At 39.3% G+C, this 12,187-nt stretch overlaps 2 protein-coding genes across 2 annotated transcripts; one reads left to right on the top strand and one right to left on the bottom strand.

Annotated features, from left to right (window-relative positions):
- Positions 1–24: 24 nt before the first annotated feature.
- On the bottom strand, positions 25–1,027 carry LOC133519086 (uncharacterized). The gene has a single exon (XM_061852986.1). The coding sequence runs from the start codon at positions 821–823 to the stop codon at positions 209–211; it is 615 nt and encodes a 204-aa protein (XP_061708970.1). The 5' UTR covers positions 824–1,027; the 3' UTR covers positions 25–208.
- Positions 1,028–1,063: 36 nt separating this feature from the next.
- Positions 1,064–12,187, top strand: LOC133519084 (proteoglycan 4-like). The gene is made up of 10 exons (XM_061852984.1): positions 1,064–1,346; positions 3,799–3,963; positions 5,055–5,186; positions 5,665–5,778; positions 5,972–6,076; positions 7,769–7,843; positions 7,979–8,083; positions 10,183–10,803; positions 10,927–11,097; positions 11,736–12,187. The coding sequence occupies exons 1-10, from the start codon at positions 1,185–1,187 to the stop codon at positions 11,889–11,891; spliced, it is 1,806 nt and encodes a 601-aa protein (XP_061708968.1). The 5' UTR covers positions 1,064–1,184; the 3' UTR covers positions 11,892–12,187.

Genomic DNA, 12,187 nt, shown 5'->3' with positions numbered 1-12,187 from the left:
ACTTTTTATTTGTAACCTAATTAAATATTCCTTAACCTAATGAGATAACACAAAGTAGACTTATTATATAACAAATAAAATAAGAATAGGAAGGCACAGGTACACATTTCTACACCAACGAATTAGAATATTTCTACACACTTTTTGAACATAGGTAACTGACCATCGGTGGATCTCAGTTCAATGTGTTGCTGTGGCACTTTTGCTTTTAGGAAGGTTCACTGCGAGTTTTGCTGTCGGTGGAATTCCATACTCTGTCAAACTCTCTCTTCAAAGACTTAACGACAGATGGTTCGGAGGTGAGCAGAGTTGCGTCTCTGTTGCAGTTGACCCGCGCAGTCTCGTAGTCCAGGGATCCCATAACCGCCACAGCTCCTCCCGTCTCTGCGTCGGCGTCCACCAAAATATATTCGTGTTCTAAAGGCTGTCTTGAGGTAATAATCTTCACTTCTATCCCATGTTTAATCAGCTTCGGCATATCAAAATCGCTGTTGCTGTGCACTATAAGGCGAACCCTAACTTTGTTCTTCCGTGCTCCGATGAGACACTTCGTTATAGTGTCACTCTCTAGGTTGGGCAAGCACACGTCAATTGAGCAGTTTGCGTGCACTATGACATAATAAATACAGAACAGGTTGTTCAATCCAATTTGCTTCGTCTGCACTTCATCGTTGGCTCCATACAGCAACACTTCGTTGACGGGAATATCGTGGTTTCCTCTACTGCTGAACACGTTGCTGATTTTCAAAAGTTTAATCGCAACTCCACCTAGTAAAATAGATCCGCTGGCACACATGGCTGTTTTCCAGTTTGGTGCATTCATTATATTTGCTTAGTCGAAATAAATTGAATAACCAAGCACCACCACAAAGACGCTACTGTCAATATAATTAAGAACTACCGCTTCATATAAAAATTTAATACCTACCCACAATTTTGACGAGGCATCTATTTTTCCTTTGCAGTGCGCATGGAAAAAGTTTTCAATAAACATCGATTATATCTGTGCAAAGCTGTCAACAATTATAAAAAAAAAAAACAAAGGAAACATTTGAAGGTGCCGTATTGACACTTTCTTTTTATAGCATTTTAATCATGTATTTTTAAGAAAGTACTATTGTTCTGTCCAAGTGCGTGTGTGTCTTTGTTTCTTGCCTTTTGACATTGTCGCTTTGATCATAGCGATGTCCCAGTCGCGGAACCGTCGACCGTCGAAGCCACGTGAGCCGGCGAGGAAGCCCCCAGCCGACTATATGACCAACAATGCTAAGGAAAATGGTGGAAATAAGGATACATGTAAAATACCGAAAAATATCCGTTACGATTTGGAAAATGCTCTACTCGGGGTAAGTGTTAAAATAGCAATAATGTATATAATGCAATGAAAGTCATTGCTATAAATGAAGTATCAGGCGCCTTTGTGTTTAGAGGATAAATGATAACCTACTTGTCATTTTAAATTTATTTCCCGTAAATAGAGGAAAATGTTAAATTTTTATAGATAGATAGACGTTATCGTAGCAGTTAGATAGGCTAATGCGAAATTAATTAACTGAATTAATCGCTGAAATGAATGATGAAAAACAAAGTCTTTGAGCATAAGTAACTGTATTGTAGGTCTACAATCAATAGATTTTGCACTATAGTCTTGCTATTAGGGGAGTTATCCAGAAAGAGATCTACCCAATAAACTACCGATAAAGAAATCAATTTAGAGAATTTGAGATCAAACCATTTGCACACAAGTAGGTACATTCCCAACTCTTAAACTCTTGCTGCAACAACCAGAAAAAAACACGCATTCTGGCCATGTGGTAAACAGAGTCTGGCTCCTGGTTACACGCTCTCTTCTCCTCCAACTTTAGAACATTGTTAGACAACAATACCTTCCGACTGGCTGTCAGTCTTTGCTTGAGATCCACTATAGTCTCATCCCAGTCTTGGACACTACGGTCTGTCGTGTTCTAAGAGCCGCTTATCACGTCATGCTTGCGTCATCGACATCCTCCGTCGGGCCTTTGTCAGCGGCAACATTCCAGCCATTCTCGAGCCTCTTGGTCTCGCGCGAGACGACGGCAAGAGGCTCGACGGAATGACCATTGTGCCATGGAGTGTGGGACGACCCCATATTTTGGACGTAACATATATGGACACTTTGGCACCGTCTCACCTCGGCTCAACGTCATTGAGGGCGGGCGAGGCGGCCGTAGCTAGGCAGCAAAATGTCTCAAATATTCGAGTTCTCACAGTGCGGCATTCGCAGTCGAAAGTTTGGGTACATGGTGCGATGGTGCCTAAGCGCACACACACTAATTAAGCTCACCAAAAAAATCATCGAGTTCAGCGGAGACCGTATTAGGGCTGGCTCGTTGCTCGCCAAACGGATGGGCATAGCGATCCAAAGGGGAAGCGTAGCCAGCCTTATGGTGCTACCCATATTTTATTTTAGGTGTTTTGTACGTAGATAGTTTGAATTGTAGATTACACTTAATTATACTTTTGTTTTAGGGGGCGTCCATAAATTACGTGAGGCTTTTTTGAGAATTTTTTGACCCCCCCACCCCCCCTGGTGAGATTTCGTCATGTTTTTCTTAACCCCCCCCCCCCCCCCCCCCCCCCTCCTAATCTCACGTAAGATTTTTTAAATTTGTGTGCAGGCTGTAATCGCGATGGATTATAAAAAATAAGCAAAACTTTAATTCATATTATTACTTTTATTCAAGACTAGCAAAGACTAGTAATTGAGATTTCAGAGTATTGCGGTAGTTGAAAATCGATGCGATAAAATTAAATAATTATAATAATAAAATACTAATAAATAATAATAATTATAAAAAAAATAATGAATTGATAATAATAATAAATAAAGGTGCATTAATACGTTTAATCTGTATTTTTAGCATATCTAAATTAAAAATTTCACTTTCAGGCCTACATTTCTTTTTTTTTGTGACAATTTCTGGAGATGACATTTATAAAAAACTTACACATCTATTGAAAGTGCTTGAGTTTATTTTTCTGCACCGCGATCTTGAAATGTTTTGCACATAGAATCAAATTTATAATATAAATTTATGAAGATATTAAACCTACTTTAAAGAGGAACGCCAGAGTATTTCGGGCCTTTCTTTCCTCTGCTTCTCTAAGAAGCTGATTAACCTCATGTTGAACAAGTTTAACCAAATCCTCTTCATCGGGAACTTTTGTTTTGCTGTATTCCATAATTTTACCATTTCTTCTTGACAGCATATTTTTGTCTTGTAGACGTGTCTTTTAACGTAAGCATTATAATATTCTCGGAAGTTCATTCTGAATCATTAAAAACGTCTCTAGAATGGTTATTAAGTGAAATATTTACTCGGGTAAACGAAGCAGGTCAAAACTTGTACGAGCATCGCTATTACTCGGCTCTTTACGCTGCGTCGTTTGTCACACGTGTCGATACGGCTGGTCGATAACTGTTAAACAATCGAAGGGCTACTGTGCTGCTCTGCGGGGTCCCGGCAGATACGGCAAACACTATTTTGTGAAATTTGCTATTTTTTTGTAAAAAATTTTTTTATTCCGATTCAACTCTTTTACACTTTTTTCCACTAAGAAAAAAATTACGTGATATTTGCTAAAAACGCCCCTCCCCCCGAGTGAGATTTGGTAAGATTAAGCTTAACCCCCTCCCCCCCTTGAACGCCTCACGTAATTTATGGACGCCCCCTTAATTAAGTTTATCATAAATAAAATACCTAATTGTTTGTTTGACAGCTACCACAAAATAATCTTAAAATACTGGTTGTCTTTCAGCTTTGTGACGTTTGGTTCGAGGAGATTAAACCGCACCTAGTGAAGAACAACTTAAAGCTTCACACGGGTGGCGCTCTGAACGAAAACGGCTACAGCGAGCTGGAGCCGGCGAGGGAGCCGCGGAGAGACGGCCGCACCCAGATAGACCCAGGTGCTGCCTCTGATGTACGGGCCTGTTTGCTCCGTCCGTGGCGACCACGCTTGAAATTAATTAATGTTTTGATATCTGAAATCTTATGTTCTGTATCTGACAACTTTACAACAGGGTATAACCCATCTTAAAATTAACATCCGTCTATCATGTGTCTACGCTCTCATCTAAGTAGGTAAATATAGTGCCGGGAGACTGCTTTAGTTGAGCGTCGTTTTTTTAAGGCATATCACAAACGAGCCGGTCTTTTTTTAGAAATTCAGAACCTATAATGTCTATGGTGACTTAGCCCTTCAAGTGGCGGCAGCGTACAAGCAGGGCCCCGATGAGTGGTCAGCGCGGATTAAGCCGATTAAGATGATTTTACAAAATCGTCGATTTAAGCTTATCTATGTATTAAAGTACATATTAAATCATATATCGCCTTGGAACTGTGGGACTTGTAAATGGGGTGTTCTTAGCGGTAAACGCGCAAAGATATTGTACTTCTATTGTAAATTATCTTTATTTATTTTTATCTTTTTTTTCGTTCACCTGCATGACATATAAATGTACAACTCTGTGGCCCTAGTGAAAAAGGGTACAAGTCTCTGGCAGCGCAGGTGTAAAGAGGTGTAAGTTCCATGTAACACTTATGCCCTTATACACCTAAACTGCCAGAGACTTGTACCCTTTTTCACTAGGGCCACAGAACTGGTCTCCCGCGATACAGGCCTAGCCTAGGACGGGGACTCCTGGAATCTCCATAAGTCAACTTAGTTATGCACCAACTTTTAATAGAAGTAATAGAATGTTTATATAGGTGCCTACATTTGTTTTGCTTTTAGCCCTTTGAACGCATCGCCACTCCTATCGTGTGCGGCGCCTCATCGATTTATCATGAACCTTGTCGAGACGCACGAAAGTTGATATTGGTCTGTAGCCACGCGCGTCAGTTGTCGTCTTTTCCGTGAAAGGGTTATGTGATAAAATAATATTCAATGTGGACGTTTCACGTGCGATGCGAGCTAGCAAGATCTCAAGGATATGATCCTCAAGTTGCGCTCTACGATCTTGGAGTTCAAAATTATGTGGTTGACACCCAGCTAATAATAAGGAGTTTTAGACTTGCCGTCGGCCGGCGACCAGCTCCAGAACCTACTCGCCAACGCAGCCCGCAGCATCGAAAGCGCCGTGTCCCAAGCCGCCCATGCGAACCTGCCCAACAAGTCCGACCAATCTTCGTAAATTACTGCAGGTACGATAAGTATGTAAATAACCACAAAGCTATCAAATAAACGTCAACTTCCATTAAGTAGCTAGCGAATTCAACTACCACCGTAATCATTTATTTTTACCACACCAACTCGTAAATGTTCTCTTGATTGTTCAAAAACTGACGAGAAAGTTGCATTTTATCCACATGTGTGGCAAAGTAAGTTGATGCAAATTTTGGGTTGTTTCTATAAGTTAGCTGGTTGAATTGACTGTTAAATGATGAATTTGAATGATAAATAATTAATAACGTTTGATTTTGTATGATGCTTTACAATTAGTAATTTCCTCGTGTTGATGTGGTGAGAAATTTTGTTTCACTCGGTGGCAAAATTAGTTTAACCGTCGTGCTTTGAAACCCTCGCAACTCTCAAGATTCCACTTTTCATCTAAAATTGTGGACGATTACATGTGTCTTGCCTAATGTCTCTTATAAGTATTTCAATGTACGATGATTTTAGTTGCCCGAAGATAAAAATATGCAGCCACACGTTCGGAGAGTCAACTCCCGTGAACACTCACCACCCATATTCCCTAAGAACTATCCACGGAATGTACACGAGTCATCAAAACTGGTAGGTATAAACATGTACCTTTCGTTTTCTGTAGTTTTGTATTTTATAACATTTTATACATAAAAATAGTACCTACTTTTATCTGTATGTATCGGCTTAATGTTTTGGTACTACCTACCTATATACCTATATGCCTACCTACCTACCTATATAGTAGTTTATAATAGGTATCATTCTTATTTCATACGAATAGTGGAAGCAGCCACTCGTTCAGAAAACACCCTTGCAGAGCTCGCCAGCGCCTTTGACCCAAACCGGCAAAACCTATCAACGGATCGTCCCAAATTCATCGAAACGGGTATTGTATTTACTAAATTACAGGAGGTATATTTAGATACCAATTTCTTGTTACCAAATGGTTATTGGATATGATCTGTTACATTATCTTACTTGAGTTTGAATGAGTTTTTTCCCGAAGGAGCATGGGATCAGATAGCTGCCCTCAGTGACCCTTTAAAAAACACCTATACATGCATATAAAATGACCTGGTTAATTCACTCTCCTCATTCCTCTGGAGTTGCAGGCGTACATAGGCTACGGAGGCTGCTTACCATCAGGCGGGCCGTATGCTTGTTTGCCACCGACGTAGTATAAATAAAATTCAGCCTCCTGTCAGGCCAATTCAAGTTTTACTTATTAAATCTCATTCCAATATGATAGTGGCACAGTCTAAGTGATATGATACTGATCTGTCAGTGTCAAAAATGACGTTTTGGATTCGAGTTTTAGTAATTAGATCTCATTCCAATAGGATACTGATTTGTCAGACATAATGCGCAATTATATATTGGAATTATGTCAGATCCATGTTAGATCAGTATTACATTATATTATTGGAATTGGCCTGTAAGTCAAGTTAAAGGAAAAATGACGTCATTTACTCCATGTTAGATCTGTGGGTCCATATTGGGTTGCATAAAAGGTAAAGGTTACCTTTGATACGCATAATAACTTGTGTCATAATCATCATTGCGCATACAAATGAAAAGTCATATTATATTGTCATACATTTTTAGACATGATATTTGATGACATACATAACAGTTGTCATATATTTTTTGTGCATACCTAACGAACCTAAACTAAAATTTTATGCGTATTAAATTTATGAGTATAAAAATTATGACATAAGTCATTTATGACAAAAACCCAGTTATGCTCACGAATAATTCAATTCAATAAAAAAAAATATGACTTACAGTTTTATGCATTAAGTGTTATGACAATTAAAAATATGACATAAGTTGTTATGCGACCAGAGGGAGTCCCTAGATCAGAGGGCCTACCGCGGACCACGTTCAACGTGTTGCCTCTTGGTCGCACTTACGTACGAATTTACAAGTGCGACAAAGAGGCAACACGTCGAACGTGGTTCGCGGTAGGCCCTCTGTAGCCTTACTACGACTGTATGGAGTGTGGATTTATAAGGAGTAAAATCTTTTGTAGTAGAACTGTTGCAAGTGTCCAGCTGTCAGCTATAAAATAATAGTTCCGAATCTCTCCAGAGTAGCGCTCTAGCGCTAGAGTAGCTAGGCGTTATCGACGGAGTGAAGTGCGCTGTCTATGATTTGACTTTTTTGTCAAGTGTTCTAGGTATTGCAGCGCCACCTGTTTAAAGTTTTTTGATGACACTTTTTGATACATGGAGATTTAATTCCTTACCTCCACTTTCCATATACGACTGTTTTATCACTGTCAAACTGATATCACTGTCAGACTTATTCCGTAACGTCTGCATAACTCACTTTCTATACACCATCTTGCTCGCACTAAAATGCTAGTACGAGCGAGATACATACAAAGTAAGTTACGCTCACGCTAGCGAATGTGTCAGTGTCAAAGTCGTGGTAACCGTACTGATGTTATTCGTTTATCTTCTGTATTTTATTTACATAAGTCAGGTGAATCGAACTGTAAATGGTATTTTGGCCGATATTGATGCATTGGTTCACCCGATATCTTAAATAGTTAATTCAACCTCTTATCCAGAATACGCCCCAGCGGGGATCATTGCTACCTGCGAAACAAATAAATCAACCAAACATCCGCAAATCACCAAAACAGGTAGGTAATATACCAAAATAACACATATTCCTAACTTTTGCAACAAGTGTTTAAGCATTAGTACTTAGCATAGTGGCATTTATTTTTACATGTGAATCTAACAGACCTCTAAATAAATTAAAATATATCCTACAGCTTGTCGTTCAGGAGGCGCCGCCACAGAGACTAATGCCTTTGGCACAAACCTATCATCTGAATATTCGCTACCCAGCAGAACGGGCAGAACAGAACACAAATTATGTAAGTACCGTAAATTACTAGTAATACGTAACGTTAAGTATAGTTTCTAAATGCCCTAGCTAAGTAAGTAGTATTTATCATTAATGGGATTTTTCTTAAATATATTTTCAAATCAGTTGAATGCACCTTAGGGAACGAAGGAATTTTTCGTTATTTGCATTTTCAATTTAGGTTTAATGTCAAATATAAAAATTATAGTATTGAAAAGATAAAATAGTCAATTGATCATATTGTATGTTGTCACTTTAGGATTTCTAGATTTACGAGGGCTGCCTTTTAAGTTCTGTAGTTTGCAAACCTCCCGCAACGTGTTCTATTTTAGATGAGTAAGACTGACATTCCATTGTCATTTCTGAACTGTCAGCCTGGTAAAGGGTTAACAGTTTCGCCTCTGGCTAGCTATTATTCTTAAGGTTAGTGACAGACGTCAAACGCCTAAAATGGCGGACACGAGTTGTTATCGATAGCGTGTCTAGTAGTACATTTATGTCAGTTTTTAATAGAAAAAAAAAGTATCATGGTAAGATATTTGAATTTAGAACTCGAAAACAAAAGAATGACTCGAGATCGGCCGAATCGTTTCAGTACAGCGTCGGTTCAAAGTTGACAAGACAGTTGTGTAAATGGAAATTTCGAAGAAAAGTTTACGTGGGATAATTTTTTACAACCTCAAAAGAGGTTTAACGCGTCTTCAGTGCTTTGAAGAGTTGACTACTGTTTTTAATAATGAAGCACCATGCCTCCGTACTGTGGAACGTTGGTATTTAGAATTTCAACGTGGTTGCTTTAGTTATAGTGATAGGCATCGTGAAGGTCGACCAAAAACAGCCGTGACTCAGGAGAACATTGATGCTGTACGGCAACTGATCGACGAAGATCGCTATGCGACATACCGTGAGATAGAAGCTTCATTGGGCATTTCAGGGACCAGTGTTCATAATATTTTGCATGACCATTTAGGCGTAAAAAAAATGATTTCATTTACTCAGTGAAGACCAAAAAACGGCTCGCGTTAGATGGTGTCGCAAAACTCTACGAAAATTCAATCGAGGAAACTCTAAAAAACGTTTACGACATTATCAGTGATGACGAGTCTTGGATATATGCCTACGATCCGGATTCTAAACAGCAGTCGACTGTTTGGGTGTTCCAAGATGAGCCAAAACCGACCAAAGTACCGACGCTCACGGAGCACTTCGAAAAAAAATGGTCGCCACGTTTGTAGCAAAAAGTGGCCACGTTGCAACCACCGTGCTAGAGGATCGTAATAAGCGGTCAATGCTGACTGATACCAATGTTTGTTTACCAGAAGTTAACAGCGAGTACCGAAAAAACAACCCCCGACGTATAGCACTGCACCACGATAATGCGAGCTCGCACACCGCTAGGCAGACAATTGAGTTTAAGAGCAAAACGTTGAAAATCTGGAACACCCGCCGTACAGTCCAGACTTAAGCCCCCAATGACTTCTTCACTTTTCCAAAAATCAAGCAACGACTTCGTGGTCAACGGTACCGAATGCCTGAAGAAACGGTTGAGGCATACTTCCCGACCCGACTTCGGGCTTTAATAAGTGTTTCGAAAACTGGTTCGATCGAATGAAAAAGTGTATTACGTATCACGTATTACTTTGAAAAACAATAAATACCAATTAACACTTATATTGTATTTAGTTTTACCAAACGCAGAACTTAAAAGGCAGCCCTCGTATTAACTGATTTTTTAATTCTGTTTGGATACTTGAAATGCTTGAATGGTCTAGGTAGTTAGGATTTAGATCAGATGATGAGGACAATAAGAAATCGTTGAAACTCTGGAAATATAATTCTCTCTATTTTTAGACACACATTATAAAAAAGCAATATTAGTTGTAATACGTGCATGTGTTTATTAACTAAACAATTGCTTGAAAAATGACGATGCGACCACCTGGCTGGAGGGCGCTTATTTATGCCTTCGCGTCCACGATAACTATCAACTATTAAATTCTACCCACAACATGTCCCGAGTAATGAAAATAAGGTGCGGATAGTATAATCAATGAACTCAAATAATGGATTTTCAACCATGATTATTGCTAACTCAAATATTTTTTATAGAATGCAAGCAGCAATCGAAAAAAAAGAAAAAGTGTGAGAATACATAGAACGACGCAGATTCCCTTATCGTCAGACCCGCCTCCAAAGCGTGTTGCGCGCCCTTGTTGCACCGCCTGCGCCTTAGCCAAGGCCCAAACTACGCCCATTCCGAAACAGGCCCGTGCCGCCGGACTATGCCCAGTTCAACTTCGTCCTGCTAAATATACTCCAACTAAACCGCCTAACAATAAGACTGTTAATTTTTCACGCTGGCCGGCACCCGAGTCTAAATTCCCACATAACATTCCCACACGAGATTGTGCTGTTTTCACCGACTTGCCCTTCTGTCCCACAAGTTTTTCACCAGCTGGCGACGTACCGCCGTCTCTAGTTGCTGACTATCCCTCTTCTGCGGATAATAAAACCCTGAAACCTAGCAGAAATCCGACATATGACTATGCTGGTACTGCGATATCTCCGTCACGTTTTAGGAAAAGGTCTCCTTTCTCGCTTCATGGTGCTCGTTTATTACCGTCTCCACTCCACGCTAAATGTCTCGCGCCCCCCGAACACTCCATTGCACCGCCACGAGAAAGTCAACCCGTCTCAACAACTTTATCACCGGCACCTTCTACTGATGAGGTACTAAGCATGTAATAATTATAGTTTATTATAAATTTACTCAAACTTATGCAAGCCACGTCATGACCTGCTTTTCTGCAGTCAAATAGGTCCACCTATTGATACGGGTTTATGTTTCCGCAGACGTGGTTCCTTCGAGTTTTTAAGGAATACACGAGATCCGAAAATCAAACAAAATCACCAATAAAGGAGCATACACTACCGTGTCCTGATACAAAATCCAGCAGGCGTACCATCCCCATTCATAATGAAAACAATTTGCTATTGGAAGATAAAAGCCCGTTATTCTCTAAGGTAAGCATTATTTACTATATCACCATATTTTTTACAAGCTTTTTATTAAATTGCAATGTACCTATGTATGTAGGGGTCAAATCTTGCAAGTTAAATTTGACCCACTTCCCGGTTTCCGATGAAACTGAAAATTTGCATACATATGTAAGTCGTAAGTCCGATGACAATGCAATATTATGGTACCATCGAGCTGATCTGATGATAGGGACAGGAGGTGGCCATAGGAACTCTGATAAAACAACGCAACCTAATTGTGTTCGGGGTTTTTAGAATTGGCTCGATGAGTTTTAGTTGCCTGTGGAAAGAAAAGTATAGTCAGCGATAAAAGCTTATAATTTTTGCCAAAAACTTATTTACTTTTGCTTTAAGTATCAGTCGACATCATGGATATGTTTAGACTTTTGAATCTTACTCCTTTGTAATAAACATATAGCCAGTTTTCTCTCTGGGTTTCAAAATCTGATTTCGTGAAATTTATTATCTACGCCATTTTTTGGAACTACATAGGTTTCCAAGGATCCCTTGCTCCTTAATTAAGCCGTGTGGACGTGAGTAAGGATTGTAGATACGTTCGATTCATGCGGTAACAGCGTAGTCAACGTTAGAAATTGATTAAAGGTGTTTGCTATTTGTTCCAGGATTTAGTAGATTTAATAGGAAATAAGAATGACGAGAGATTGAGAGTGCTGTATGAGAATCCATTACGGCTGGAGTCGCAACCATCAGTAATGTGTTTGGCGGGGTCTCGGAAAAAAAGAATAAAATCCACACCTAAGAAAATGCCTTGGAGGTAAGGTTCGTGTACTAAAGGTGGCTGTAATTAAGCAAATTTGTCCATCTGTGACGTTACATGAGTCCAAACTAATCAGTTTATTATTGGTGTCCGTAAATTAGACACAAAGTTTAATTTGTACGCCAATTCTCAAGTTGTATTCGTACCTAAAGGTGCGCATCAGAATGACTTTTGTTTAAAAGCAAAATATAAATCGTGAAGGTGCGTATAGCATTTATATTTGTTTTTATTTTGTTGTTAAGTACTCTAAATATTATTAATAATACATGTAAAATATGTAATAAATATAATATTCTA

Source organism: Cydia pomonella, chromosome 6 (assembly GCF_033807575.1).
Source record: "Cydia pomonella isolate Wapato2018A chromosome 6, ilCydPomo1, whole genome shotgun sequence".
Taxonomy (NCBI): domain Eukaryota; kingdom Metazoa; phylum Arthropoda; class Insecta; order Lepidoptera; family Tortricidae; genus Cydia; species Cydia pomonella.
This window is presented reverse-complemented; position numbering and strand designations above follow the sequence as displayed.